Raw genomic sequence first — 12,908 nt, 5'->3', positions numbered from 1 at the left:
GCATGTTATAGCAGAATGACCTGGATTCCATTTCAACTAGTTGGTATGTCAGTAGGTTGGGGCCATAATTTCAGGATTGCCAGCAAGAGAGCTAGGAATGAGGTGAGGAGAAACTTCTTTACTCATGAGTTGTCAGGATTTGGAATGTGCTGCCGGGGAGAGTGGTGGAGGCTGATTCCACAGGAGGTTTCAAAAGAGAGCTGGATATATCTTTGAATGTGATGAAGGCGACTGAGTTAGGGTGGAAAGAAGGACCAGCTGGGTTGCTCTGCAGGGAACTGGTATTGACATGATGGGTCAAATATCCCCCTCTGTAGTGTAAAATCTGATGATTCAATGATTCTATTTTAAAGGCAGCAGATGCTTGTAAATATTACCATCTGCAAGCCACACACCATCCTGATGTATGGACTGGTCCTTCACTGTCACTGGGTCAAAATCCTGGAACTTCCCCAACAACAGTGTGGGTAGCCCCCCTGAAGGGCTGCAGTAGTTCAAGCAGACCATTCACCACCACCTTCTCAAGGTTAGTAAGGGATGGGCAATAAATGCTGACCAAGCCTGCAATACCCACAACCCCTGAAACAATATATTTTAAGAACTGGCTTATGATCTCATAAATATCAGACAAAACATAGCAATTAAGCTCCAAGTTTGAGGAAATTCCTGGAAGCAGTCAAGAAGGTCACACTGGAACCAACCTTACAACCTACTCCTGATGGCCTACATTTTTTATACTACCACATTCAGGACAGCTGCATGTTTAGCAGAGCCAGAGTGTAAAATCTAATGTTGTGCTGCAATTCACACACATCTATCCTGGGACAGGCTAAGCAAAGACATGCCAGAGTATTCCTAGAGGCCTGGCACTTCAACCACAACCCCATAAACAAACACATAGATCTAGATACCATCTATCAACCCCTCAGAAAACGAACAGGAAATGACATCACCACAAACCCAGGAACCCCATCCAGGAGAAAGATATAAATAGAAAGGAGGCAACAACAGCTTCGCTTCACTTGGAGGTCGCCACTGATGATGTTACCTAGCCAGGTAATGAAACATCTGGATATCAACGAGGTAAAAACAATGACTGCAGATGCTGGAAACCAGATTCTGGATTAGTGGTGCTGGAAGAGCACAGCAGCTCAGGCAGCATCCAAGGAGCTTTGAAATCGACGTTTCGGGCAAAAGCCCTTCATCAGGAATAACTTTTGACCGAAACGTCGATTTCGAAGCTCTTTGGATGCTGCCTGAACTGCTGTACTCTTCCAGCACCACTAATCCAGCATCTGGATATCAAACCTACAGCTCAGCAAGCAAACCTACACCCTAAACCTCAACCTGAGCTACAAATCTTCACAAACCTTGCATTCAAACATCTTTACAGTATTGTTCAATGGATCTGAAATGTCAGCCAACTCAGCACTGGACTGGACTAATTTCCTGCTGTCCCCAATGAGGAAGTTACTTCAGAATACCCAATTAGCATTTTGGCCAAACATTTTTCAGGAAGCAAAAGCAGAAGAGTGAAATAGATTAGATTACTTACAGTGTGGAAACAGGCCCTTCGGCCCAACAAGTCCACACTGACCCTTCGAAGTGCAACCCACCCAGACCCATTCTCCTACATTTACCCCTTCACCTAACACTACAAGCAAGTTAGCATGGCCAATTCACCTCACCTGCACATTTTTGGACTGTGGGAGGAAACCGGAGCACTCGGAGGAAACCCACACAGACACGGGCAGAATGTGCAAACTCCACACAGTCAGTTGCCTGAGGCGGGAATTGAATCCGGGTCTCAGGCGCTGTGAAGCAGCAGTGCTAACCACTGTGCCGCCCTGGGAATTTAGCTTCTTGGAAAGACCAAGAAAATTCCAAGGAGAAAGTAGCACATTAGTAATTTTACTATTGACTGGCAAATTCTACTGTAGACTGGTAATGTTATTATAGATTGATAATTTTACCATACACTGTTAGTACAACCTGGTAATGTTACTGTAATATACCTGTAATATTACTACAAATTGGTAACATTATTATAGACTGGGAGAAAGTGAGGACTGCAGATGCTGGAGACCAGAGTTGAAAAATGTGGTGCTGGAAAAACACAGTAGGCCAGGCAGCATCCGAGGAGCAGGAGAATCGACGTTTCGGGCCTTCAGGAATGAGGCTGGTGTGCCAAGCGGGCTGAGATAAAAGGTAGGGGGAAGGGAATTTGGGGGAGGGGCGCTGGGAATACGATAGGTGGAAGGAGGGGAGGATGAGGGGCGGAGAGGAGATGGGGGCGGAGAGGTCGGGAAGAAGATTGCAGGTCAAGAGGGCGGTGCTGAATCCAGGGGTTGGGACTGAGATAAGGTGGGGGGAGGGGAAATGAGGACACTGGGAGAAATCTACATTCATCCTGTGTGGTTGGAGGGTTCCTAGGCGGATGTTGAGGCGCTCTTCCTTCAACCGTCGTGTGGTAAGGGTCTGGCGATGGAGGAGGCCAAGGACCTGCATGTCCTTGGCGGAGTGGGAGGGGGAGTTAAAGTGTTCAGCCACGGGGCAGTTGGGTTGGTTGGTGCGGGTATCCTAGAGGTGTTCCCTGAAACGTTCCGCAAGTAGGCGGCCTGTCTCCCCAATGTAGAGGAGATCACATCGGGTGCAGCGGATACAGTAAGTGATGTGTGTGGAGGTGCAGGTGAATTTGTGGCAGATATGGAAGGATCCCTTGGGGCCTTGGAGGGAAGTAAGGGGGGAGGTGTGGGCGCAAGTTTTGCATTTCTTGTGGTTGCAGGGGAAGGTGCCGGGAGTGGAGGTTGGGTTGGTGGGGGGGTGTGGACCTGACGAGGGAGTCGCAGAGTGAGTGGTCTCTCCGGAACGCTGATAGGGGTGGGGAGGGAAATATACCCCTGGTGGTGGGGTCTGTTTGGAGGCGGCGGAAATGACGGAGGATGATACGATGTATCCGGAGGTTGGTGGGGTGGAAGGTGAGGACCTTCTGTCCTGGTGGCGATTGGAGGGGCAAGGTACATGGGCAGAGGTGCGGGAAGTGGAGGAGATGCGGTGAACAGCATCGTCGACCACATCGGTGGGGAAATTGCGGTCTTTGAAGAAGGAGGCCATTTGGGTTGTTCGGTATTATAGACTGGTAAGGTTACTATAGACCAGTAATGTTACCATGTACTGTTAATGTTATTAAAGGAATGCTAATGTTATTATAGGTCTGATAATGTTACTGTAAATCAGTAATTTACTATGCACCGTTATTATTAATATAAACCGGTAAAGCTTCTTTCGACTGATAATGTTACTATAGAGTGGATATACAGAGACCTGAGCTAATGTTTTGGTGAACATATCCCACCATGGCAGCCGGAGAAAGTTAATATCAATTAATTATGAGAGACTAGCTTTTTATTCCAGATTTCCTCATGAAAATCCCAGCTGGTTCATCAATGTATGTCCGAGTCTGGTTCCAGATCTACAGCACTGGCCCCTGAAAAGACAATGTAATGGTCACAACATCATAATCCAGAAACCCCAGCTAAGACTCTGTGGCCACAGGCTCAAATGCTTCTACAGTAGTTGTTTGGAATTTAAATTTAATTAATGTTTCTGGAATATAAAGCAAGTCTCAGTCATAGTTTCAAGTTTCTTGGTCACGATCATCAAGTATTGTTCTCTCCCATCTAGCGCACGAGTATCATTAGGGAAGGAACTCTGCCATCGTTACCTGGTCTGGCCTACATGTGACTCCAGACCCATAGCAATGAAGATGACTGTTAACTGCCCTCCTAAAATGACCTCTTAAACCAGTCAGTCCAAGTGCAATTACGGCTGGGCAAAAATTCTGGCATTGCCAGTGACATCCACATTTGATGAAAGAGTATTTTAAAAATGGCCTTGCAGGCCACTCAGTTCTTTGAAATTGCGACAGAAAACAAAAAAGTTGTGGATGTGCCTACACAGCATGGACTACAGCAGCTCAAGCAAGGAGATCACCCCCTCAAGAGCAATTAGGGATAAGCAATGAGTACCTGCCCTGTCAGCAATGCCTGCATCCTAAAACTATTTTTTTTTAGATAAAATGGTGGAGCAAGAGAAAGTACTTAATAGAAAGGACATGACACCCCAGGGACAAAAATAAAAGACTTCAGGAGGTGCCCTATAAGCAGCAGTTCATCAATATTAATCAATTCCTCGGCAAGTATTTATACTGTGGCTCTGCAAAGCCAAGAGATAAGAGTCAGGATTAGAGTGGTGCTGGAAAAGCACAGCAGGTCAGGCAGCATCCGAGAAGCAGGAAAATCGATGTTTTGGGCAAAAGCCCTTCATCGGATGCTGCCTGATCTGCTGTGCTTTTCCAGCACCACTCTAAACTTGACTCTAATCTTCAGCATCTGCAGTACCCACTTCTACCAGAGCCAAGAGATAAACTTGCCTGTCCCTCACAGCCAAAGGTTTTCGTTTAGTGTGAGGCAATGAGAATCAGGTAATATATCCAATATGGATCCTGATAGCAATTTCCCAATTAAAAAAAACAAACAGGGTTTGCTCCACACCCTTAAATAGAACACTGAATCAAAATGGATAGACAAATACCATAACATGCATTTATGTAATGTATATAAAGTGATAGAACTCCAAAGTACTTTGCGGGAGTACAACAAAATAAATGTAGAAGCCATGTAAGATGACATTAAGGCAAATATATGTTTTAAGAACAGTCCTGAAGGAGAGGGAGGCAGAGGTTTAGGTAGGGAATGATAAAAGATCAAAAGTGCAGACTTACAAAACGACCGGCATCAATGGACTGCCATTTGATTTCAGAGCTACACTGATCACTTTGCCTTTGTTGGCGAGTTGTCCTTTCCAAGGATAGTACTCCACTGCCAAAAAAATAAATTGTTAATGTTCAACCCAATAAGGATGCTTGTAAAACAGAGCTTCATATAAACAGGTCAACCACTTGTGCATCACACTCCAGATAACCAAAAGAATGGTGGAAACAAAAACACAAGGAAAGGATATATAGTCTCATCCAATAATCCACATGTTTAATTTTAGAATTTAAAAGTTGAATTGATTAAAATTAAGTATATATACAGCAGGCTAAATATTTAGTGCTTAGAATATTTAAAATCAAAATGAAAAGATTAAATTGAAAGTATAATGGGGGAACAGGCCTTTGGTCAATGGAGTTTAATTCAGATAAATGCGAGGTGCTGCATTTTGGGAAATCAAATCTTAGCAGGACTTATACACTTAATGGTAAGGTCTAGGGAGTGTTGCTGAACAAAGAGACCTTGGAGTGCAGGTTCATAGCTCCTTGAAAGTGGAGTCGCAGGTAGATAGGATAGTGAAGAAGGCGTTTGGTATGCTTTCCTTTATTGGTCAGAGAATTGAGTACAGGAGTTGGGAGGTCATGTTGCAGCTCTACAGGACATTGGTTAGGCCACTGTTGGAAAATTGCGTGCAATTCTGGTCTCCTTCCTATCGGAAAGATGTTGTGAAACTTGAAAGGGTTCAGAAAAGATTTACAAGGATGTTGCCTGGATTGGAGGATCTGAGCTACAGGGAGAGGCTGAACAGGCTAGGGCTGTTTTCCCTGGAGTGTCGGAGGCTGAGGGGTGACCTTATAGAGGTTTACAAAATTATGAGGGGCATGGATAGGATAAATAGGCAAAGTCTTTTCCATGGGGTTGGGGAGTCCAGAACTGGAGGGCAGAGGTTTAGGATGAGAGGGAAAAGATATAAAAGAGACCTAAGGGGCAACTTTTTTACGCAGAGGGTGGTACGTGTATGGAATGAGCTGCCAGAGGATGTGGTGGAGGCTGGTACAATTACAACATTTAAGAGTGATTTGGATGGGTATATGAATAGGAAGGGTTTGGAGAGATATGGGTCGGGTGCTGGCAGATGGGGCTAGATTGGGTTGGGATATCTGGTCGGCATGGACGGGTTGGACTGAAGGGTCTGTTTCCATGCTGTACATCTCTACGACTCTTTGGTCCAACTAGTGCATGCTGGTTTTATCTCATACATAAGAAATTCTCTAATTCTATGGACATGGCTTGTTCCCACTGTCGTTATCCCTGTTTTCCTTTAACCTGTCCGGCCTATTCTTCAAAACAGTTAAGAACGCCACTTCAAGTATCAACATCAGACTACATTCCACAACCCTGCCTATAAAATGTTTCTACATGAAAAATCAAAGCAGGAGTAGACCATTCAGCCCTCGCACGCCGACAGAGATTGTGGCTGACCTGATCACGGTCTCAGTTCCACTTTCCTGCCTGTTCCCCATTACCCTAGACTCCCCTATAGCTAAAACACCTGTCTGATTTCAGACTTGAATATATTCAATGACCCAGGTTCCACAGCTCCCTGGAATAGAAAATTCCAAAGATTAACGACCGAGACAAGAAATTCCTCGGATTTCCTTCTAAAATAGGCAAACTTTTATTCTAAAACTATGTCCCCCATTCTCTGTTCTAAATTTCTTCCACTAAGTCTTATAGATAAAGAATCACTATTGCACTGAGACCCCTCAACCACAGAAAATTGTCTCTTCTTATTTAAACTGTCCCATCTCTTCACCACTTCAATACGCATTTATCAAAATCAACACAAATAAATTATCATTCACTGTCAGAATTTTGTTTTTTTTTCAAAACAAATATCTTTGCACTTGTCAAGGTGAATTCTCACATCCATTTACTCTCTCATCTCACCCAAACCTCCCACATTCAACGTAGAACAATTTATTTTTGATTTGTAGAAAATATCAAGGTGCCACCCTACATTTAGATGCATTGAATTCAATCTGCCTCTTTCTCGATTTCCATCCATGTCCTCCTGCAGCTTCCTTTGTCCCTCAGAATTACTGCACATCTTATTTTACTATTATTTTTCTACAAGTTTTGGTGCCACTGTATTTTTGTCAGCTCTCTCAATAACTGATTAGATTAGATTCCCTACAGTGTGGAAACAGGCCCTTCGGCCCAACCAGTCCACACTGACCCTCCGAAAAGTAACCCAACCAGACCCATTTCCCTCCGACGAATGCACCTAACACTATAGGCAATTGAGCATGGCCAATTCACCTGACCTGCACATCTTTGGACTGTGGGAGGAAACCGGAGCGCCCAGAGGAAACCCATGCAGACACGGGGAGAAAGTGCAAACTCCACACAGAGAGTTGCCAGAGGCTGGAATCGAACCTGGGACCCTGGTGCTGTGAGGCAGTTGTGCTAACCACAGAGCCACCCTAATTTATGGGAGCAGGAGCAATTCTGACCCAGAATGCCACAGACACTCCCACCTGCTCAGCAAGACTCCCTTTAACTCCTCCTCTGTATCCTCCATTGGAACTAATTTTTAAAATCAGTTTACCACTCTCCTAATTCCTTAAATCTGCCTAAATTAAGCCATTCTGAATTAAAAGGAACAGAAAAAGTGAGCAGTTGATCTTTCTCTCCCATCACCCCTTGATATGTAACATACGATGATATTGGACTATTACAATATTAAAAATCCATTGTATCTCTGAGCCGATGGATCTCACACACATGCTTTCTCATGTCAGATCTCAGTTATTCAAATTAAAAGAAAAAAGTCATATAATATGCTGACCATATGATACATGGAACAAGCTGCCAGAGGAAATGGTGGAGGTGGGTACAATTACAACATTTAAAAGGCATCTGGATGGGCATATGAATGGAAAGCGTTTACAGGGATATGAGCCAAATGCAGGCAAATGGAACTAAGATTTATTTAGGAAATCTGGTCAGCATGGATGAATTGGACTGAAGGATTTCAGTGCTGTATAACTCTATGACTCTATGAGACACAGGGGCAGAGAGTGCCATTTGGCTTTTCAATAAGATCTGATAATGGCTGATCTGATCATCCACAACTCTAGTTTCCTACCTGTCTCCCCAAGAATCCTTGATTCCATAATTAAATATATTATAACCGTACATCAAAACATTTTATTTTTATGTATTGCACTTCCAAAATGAATAAACACAACAAACTTATCCCCAAGTGGAGTTTAAAGGAAAAACATTTTACCTTGAATTTCAGGAATAAGTCTGTGCAGGAGAAAAGTGAGAAACAAAACAATCAGATGCCATCAGATAAGTTTTGACAATCATCAATACATGGTAAAACAAAAATGGCATTACTGTGAAGGGTCAGGAAAGCAACTTACAACTCAGTCTTTGCTGAGTCTGCCATGATGTACTTGCTGTCAGAGTACTGAAATGCTACAATAGCGTAAGGATAAATCTGTCGAGGGCGCTGGAGAACATCACAGTGTCCAAACTCATACAAATAATACTGGAATAAAGAGAAATCAAACTGGTCAGCAACAGAACACATATATCAAAATAACAACAAAGACTCTGCAGGAACAAAACAGAAATATTGATCGCAAGCTAGGAAAACTAAAATATAACCGAGTCAGATGAGGGGGATCGGGGCATGCAGAAAATGTCAACCCTATGATTCAGGGATCAAAAATGTAAAAGGAAGGTTTATCTGCTTGGCTGAGGTACAGAAACATACCTGGGCTCTCTGTAGACAAGGACATCATTATCCAGTGGCATACTGGTTTGCGTGTTCGATCACAGGTAGCATTCTGAAAATAGTAACTTGCTTTTCAAAATCATGGATACATCATCTCGGTAAGGAACTAATAACAACCTGGTGCTCATTGCTTGTGAAAACTCTTCCCGATGTGACTCCATCTTAGACTTGAAAGTGACTGCAAACCCTCAGGGAGACACTAGCAGTACCTTAACCATGAGAATAAATCCAAGGAATCTCAAAATCCACTATGTGATTCCGATATTTATACCATTAAAAAAAAGTAAACCAGTAGGAAACGCAAGAACATACATGCTAGTAACACCCTTCGAACTAATAGCATATTGTAAGAATCAGATCAAAGAATCCCTATAGTGTGGAAGCAGGCCATTCGGCCCATCAAGGCCATATTGATCCTTCGAAGAGCATCCCACTCAAACTAACCTTCCTACCCTATCCCTGTAACCCTGAATTTCCCATGGCTAATCCACCTAGCCTGCATATCCCTGGACACTATGAGCAATTTAGCATGGCCAATCTGTCTAACCTGCACATCTTTGGATTGTGGGAGGAAACCGGAACACTGGAGGAAACTCACACAGACACGGGGAGAATTTGCAAACTCCACACAGACAGTTGCCCAAGGGTGGAATCTCACTTCAGGTCCCTGGCACCGTGAGGCAGCAGTGCTAACCATTGAGCCACAGTACTGCCCTAGATGGTGGTCATTTCCTTGCTGCACAATTGTCTCTGAAGATTTAGGACTCAGTTTCCTGAATTCAGTTGACAGGTGACACAGGATTATCCTCAGTTTGTGCATTGTGAGACTGCAGTAACTGAGAAATATTTTGTAGCTATATCAGGGTTTCAGAAATCAAGGGTTGGGACCCTTGGTGTGGGTCACAAGCAACCATTTTGGGATTGAGTGTCCCAGATACTCACAGCAGGATTGCCACTCCACTCATTTTTGTTTTACATTAGTACAAATCTTTGTATTTTTAGTGGGGAACGCTGAGCCTGGCTCCTTCAGAAATGCAGTGTAGCTGAAATCAATACAGTTCTCCCTTACTGCAAGACAGTTGTGGGCAGTCAAACCTGTAAACCTTTTTACAGCAGTCAGTGTGATGTGTTCGAAGGTCTACATATTCAGCAGCACAGTCAGACACTTTACAATTCCTGTGTAAGGAAAGTGTGTGGTTAGCGTGGCTGTTAAGGGTATAGTGCCAGATCTATTCCCTTAACAGCCACGCTAACCTCTAGCAGAGAATTGGAGCATTTCCGTAAGGTGCTTGATAAGGTTCCCCTCTGTAGGCTATTGCACAAAATACGCAGGCATAGGATTGTGGGTGATTTAGTGGTTTGGATCAAAAATTAGCTAGTAGAAAGAAGAAGAGGGTGGTTGTTAATTGGAAATGTTCATCCCGAGTTCAGTTACTCATGGTGTATGCAAAGATTTGTTTTGGCGCCACTTCTGTTTGTCATTTTTATAAATGTCCGAGATGAGGGCATAGAAGGATGGGTTAGTAAATTTGCAGATGACAATAAAGTCAGTGGAGTTGTGGATAGTGCCAAAGGATGTTGCAGGTTACAGAGGGACATAGATAAACTGCAGAGCTGGGCAGAGTGGTGGCAAATGGGATTTAATACCGAAAAGTGTGAGGTGATTCACTTTGGAAGGAGCAACAGGAGTAAAGAGTACTGGGCTAATGGTAGGATTCTTGATAGTGTCGGTGAGTAGAGAGATCTCAATGTCCATGTACATAGATCCCTGAAAGTTGCCACTCAGGTTGATAGGGTTGTAAAGAAGGCACAAGGTGCTTTTATTGGTAGAGGGATTGAGTTTCAGAGCCACAAGGTCATGCTGCAGATGTACAAAACTCTGGTGCAGCCACACATGGGAGTACTACATACAGTCCTGGTCACTGCATTATAGGAAGGATGTGGAAGCTTTGAAAAGGGTTCAGAAGAGATTTACTAGCATGTTGCCTGGTATGGAGGGAAGGTCTTATAAGGAAAGGCTGAGAGACCTAAGGCTATTTCTGTTAGAGATAACAGACACGGGGAGAATTTGCAAACTCCACACAGACAGTTGCCCAAGGGTGGAATCTCACTTCTGGTCCCTGGCACCGTGAGGCAGCAATGCTAACCATTGAGCCACTGTACTGCCCTAGATGGTGGTCATTTCCTTGCTGCACAATTGTCTCTGAAGATTGAGAGGTGACTTAATTGAGACATATAAGATAATCAGAGGGTTAGATTGGGTAGACAGTGACAGCCTTCTCCCTTGGATGTGATGGCTAGCATGAGGGGACATAGCTTTAAATTGAGGGGTGATAGATATCGGGCAAATGTCAGAGGTAGTTTCTTTACTTAGAGTAGTAGGGGCATGGAACGGCCTGCCTACAACAGTAGTAGACTTGTAAACTTTAAGGGCATTTAAATGGTCATTGGATAAACATATGGATGAAAATGGAATAGGGTGAGATAGACGGGGTTCAGATTAGTTCCACAGGTCGGCACAACATTTAGGACCTGTACTGCGCTGTAATGTTCTATGTTCTATCTTTACTTAGAAGAATGTGGGAGTGGATGTGGGAGGAGAGAGGCAATAGAGTTGATACTGGGGCCAGCAGGGTTCAGGTTCTGTGAGTTCAAGGCTTGGTGGTGGCAACGTTATAGGTTTTCTTTTCAAAGGGCACCAGATGCAGGGGTTATCCATCTTCTGCAATTCCAATGGCATCTGCTGTATCTATTTCCACGGGGTCCCATTGCACAGCTCCAGTCTGTGTTGCTTCAATGACTGTCTGGTCATCGGAATATCCAGACCATTGAGACTTGGGATTCTCTATTAGAAACAGGTTTACATATTCTTTCTCGAGAACCTTTAACATTGTGATTGACATTCTCATCAAACTGTCCAGTTTACTAATAAACATTTATATTGTTCAGAAAATATATTGTGTCACTTAGCCTTCTGTATCTAAACTCAAGAACCTATATCTGTACGCCCTCCAGTGGAGATGGAATGGACAATTGTTGAAGAACATGGTTAGATTGCTAACCATTGTAACCATGTCACAGGTTGTGACAATCCAGCTGAAATGAAGTACAAAGGCTCTCTGGAGGGCAGTAATGGCCTCAACTGGTTCCTTTCCTTCAAGGTGAGTAAATTCAACTCTTCAAACCATTCAAACATCTACAAGGCCTGCCCTTGTCAATCTGAAGCGAGAATGATCATCTGAGGAATACTCTTGATCTGGAATAGTCCCAAAAGGGGGTTGATGTTACAACCCATTTCACAGGGAACATGGGTTCAAACATAGACTGGGACTGCCATGGTGTTAAAAGGTTTAGATGGAGAGGAATTTCTTAAGTGTGTACAAGACAATTTTCTGATTCAGTATGTGGATGTACCTACTAGAGAAGGTGCAAAACTAGACCTACTCTTGGGAAATAAGGCAGGGCAGGTGACTGAGGTGTCAGTGGGGGAGCACTTTGGGGCCAGCGACCATAATTCTATTCGTTTTAAAATAGTGATGGAAAAGGATAAACCAGATCTAAAAGGTGAAGTTCTAAAATTTGGAGAAAGGCCAATTTTGACGGTTTTAGGCAAGAATTTTCGAAAGCTGATTGGAGGCAGATGTTCGCAGGTAAAGGGGCGGCTGGAAAATGGGAAGCCTTCAGAAATGAGATAACAAGAATCCAGAGAAAATATATTCCTGTCAGGGTGAAAGGGAAGGCTGGTAGGTATAGAGAATGCTGGATGACTAAAGAAATTGAGGATTTGGTTAAGAAAACGAAGGAAGCATATGTCAGGTATAGACAGGATAGATTGAGTGAATCCTTAAAAAAGAGTATAAAGAAAGTAGGAGTATATTTCAGAGGGAAATCAGGAGGGCAAAACGGGGACATGAGATAGCTTTGGCAATTAGAATTAAGGATAATCCAAAGGGTTTTTACAAATACATTAAGGACAAAATTGTAACTAGGGAGAGAATAGGGCTCCTCAAAGATCAGCAAGGCGGCCTTTGCGTGGAGCCACAGAAAATGGGGGAGACGCTAAATGAATATTTTGCATCAGTATTTACTGTGGAAAAGGATATGGAAGATATAGACTGTAAGGAAATAGATGGTGACATCTTGCAAAATGTACAGGTTACAGGGGAGGAAGTGCTGGATGTCTTGAAACGGTTAGAAGTGGATAAATCACCAGGACCTGATCAGGTGTACCCTAGAACTCTGTGGGAAGCCAGAGAAGTGATTGCTGGGCCTCTTGCTGAGATATTTGTATCATCGATAGTCACAGGTGAGGTGCCGGAAGA

The 12,908-nt window shown here is 43.5% G+C and overlaps 1 protein-coding gene across 6 annotated transcripts in view; it reads right to left on the bottom strand.

Annotated features, from left to right (window-relative positions):
* Nucleotides 1–12,908, bottom strand: part of LOC122561838 (uncharacterized) — a 104,997-nt gene that overhangs the window by 60,981 nt on the left and 31,108 nt on the right. For 5 of the 6 annotated variants that reach the window (XM_043714070.2, XM_087999368.1, XM_043714065.2 and 2 more), the window contains 3 exons: nucleotides 8,210–8,337; nucleotides 8,071–8,090; nucleotides 4,784–4,880 (listed from right to left, as the gene is read on the bottom strand). In XM_043714070.2, the coding sequence (XP_043570005.2) occupies nucleotides 4,784–4,880; nucleotides 8,071–8,090; nucleotides 8,210–8,337 (245 nt within the window). Of the gene's footprint in view, nucleotides 1–3,324; nucleotides 3,460–4,783; nucleotides 4,881–8,070; nucleotides 8,091–8,209; nucleotides 8,338–12,908 lie in introns of those variants that run through there. The other variant, XM_043714075.2, reaches the window with a different exon arrangement.

The sequence above is a fragment of the Chiloscyllium plagiosum genome, unplaced genomic scaffold (genome assembly GCF_037043375.1).
Source record: "Chiloscyllium plagiosum isolate Xiang-an unplaced genomic scaffold, Cpla_swu_hap1 HiC_scaffold_23, whole genome shotgun sequence".
NCBI classification, from domain to species: Eukaryota; Metazoa; Chordata; class Chondrichthyes; order Orectolobiformes; family Hemiscylliidae; genus Chiloscyllium; species Chiloscyllium plagiosum.
This window is presented reverse-complemented; position numbering and strand designations above follow the sequence as displayed.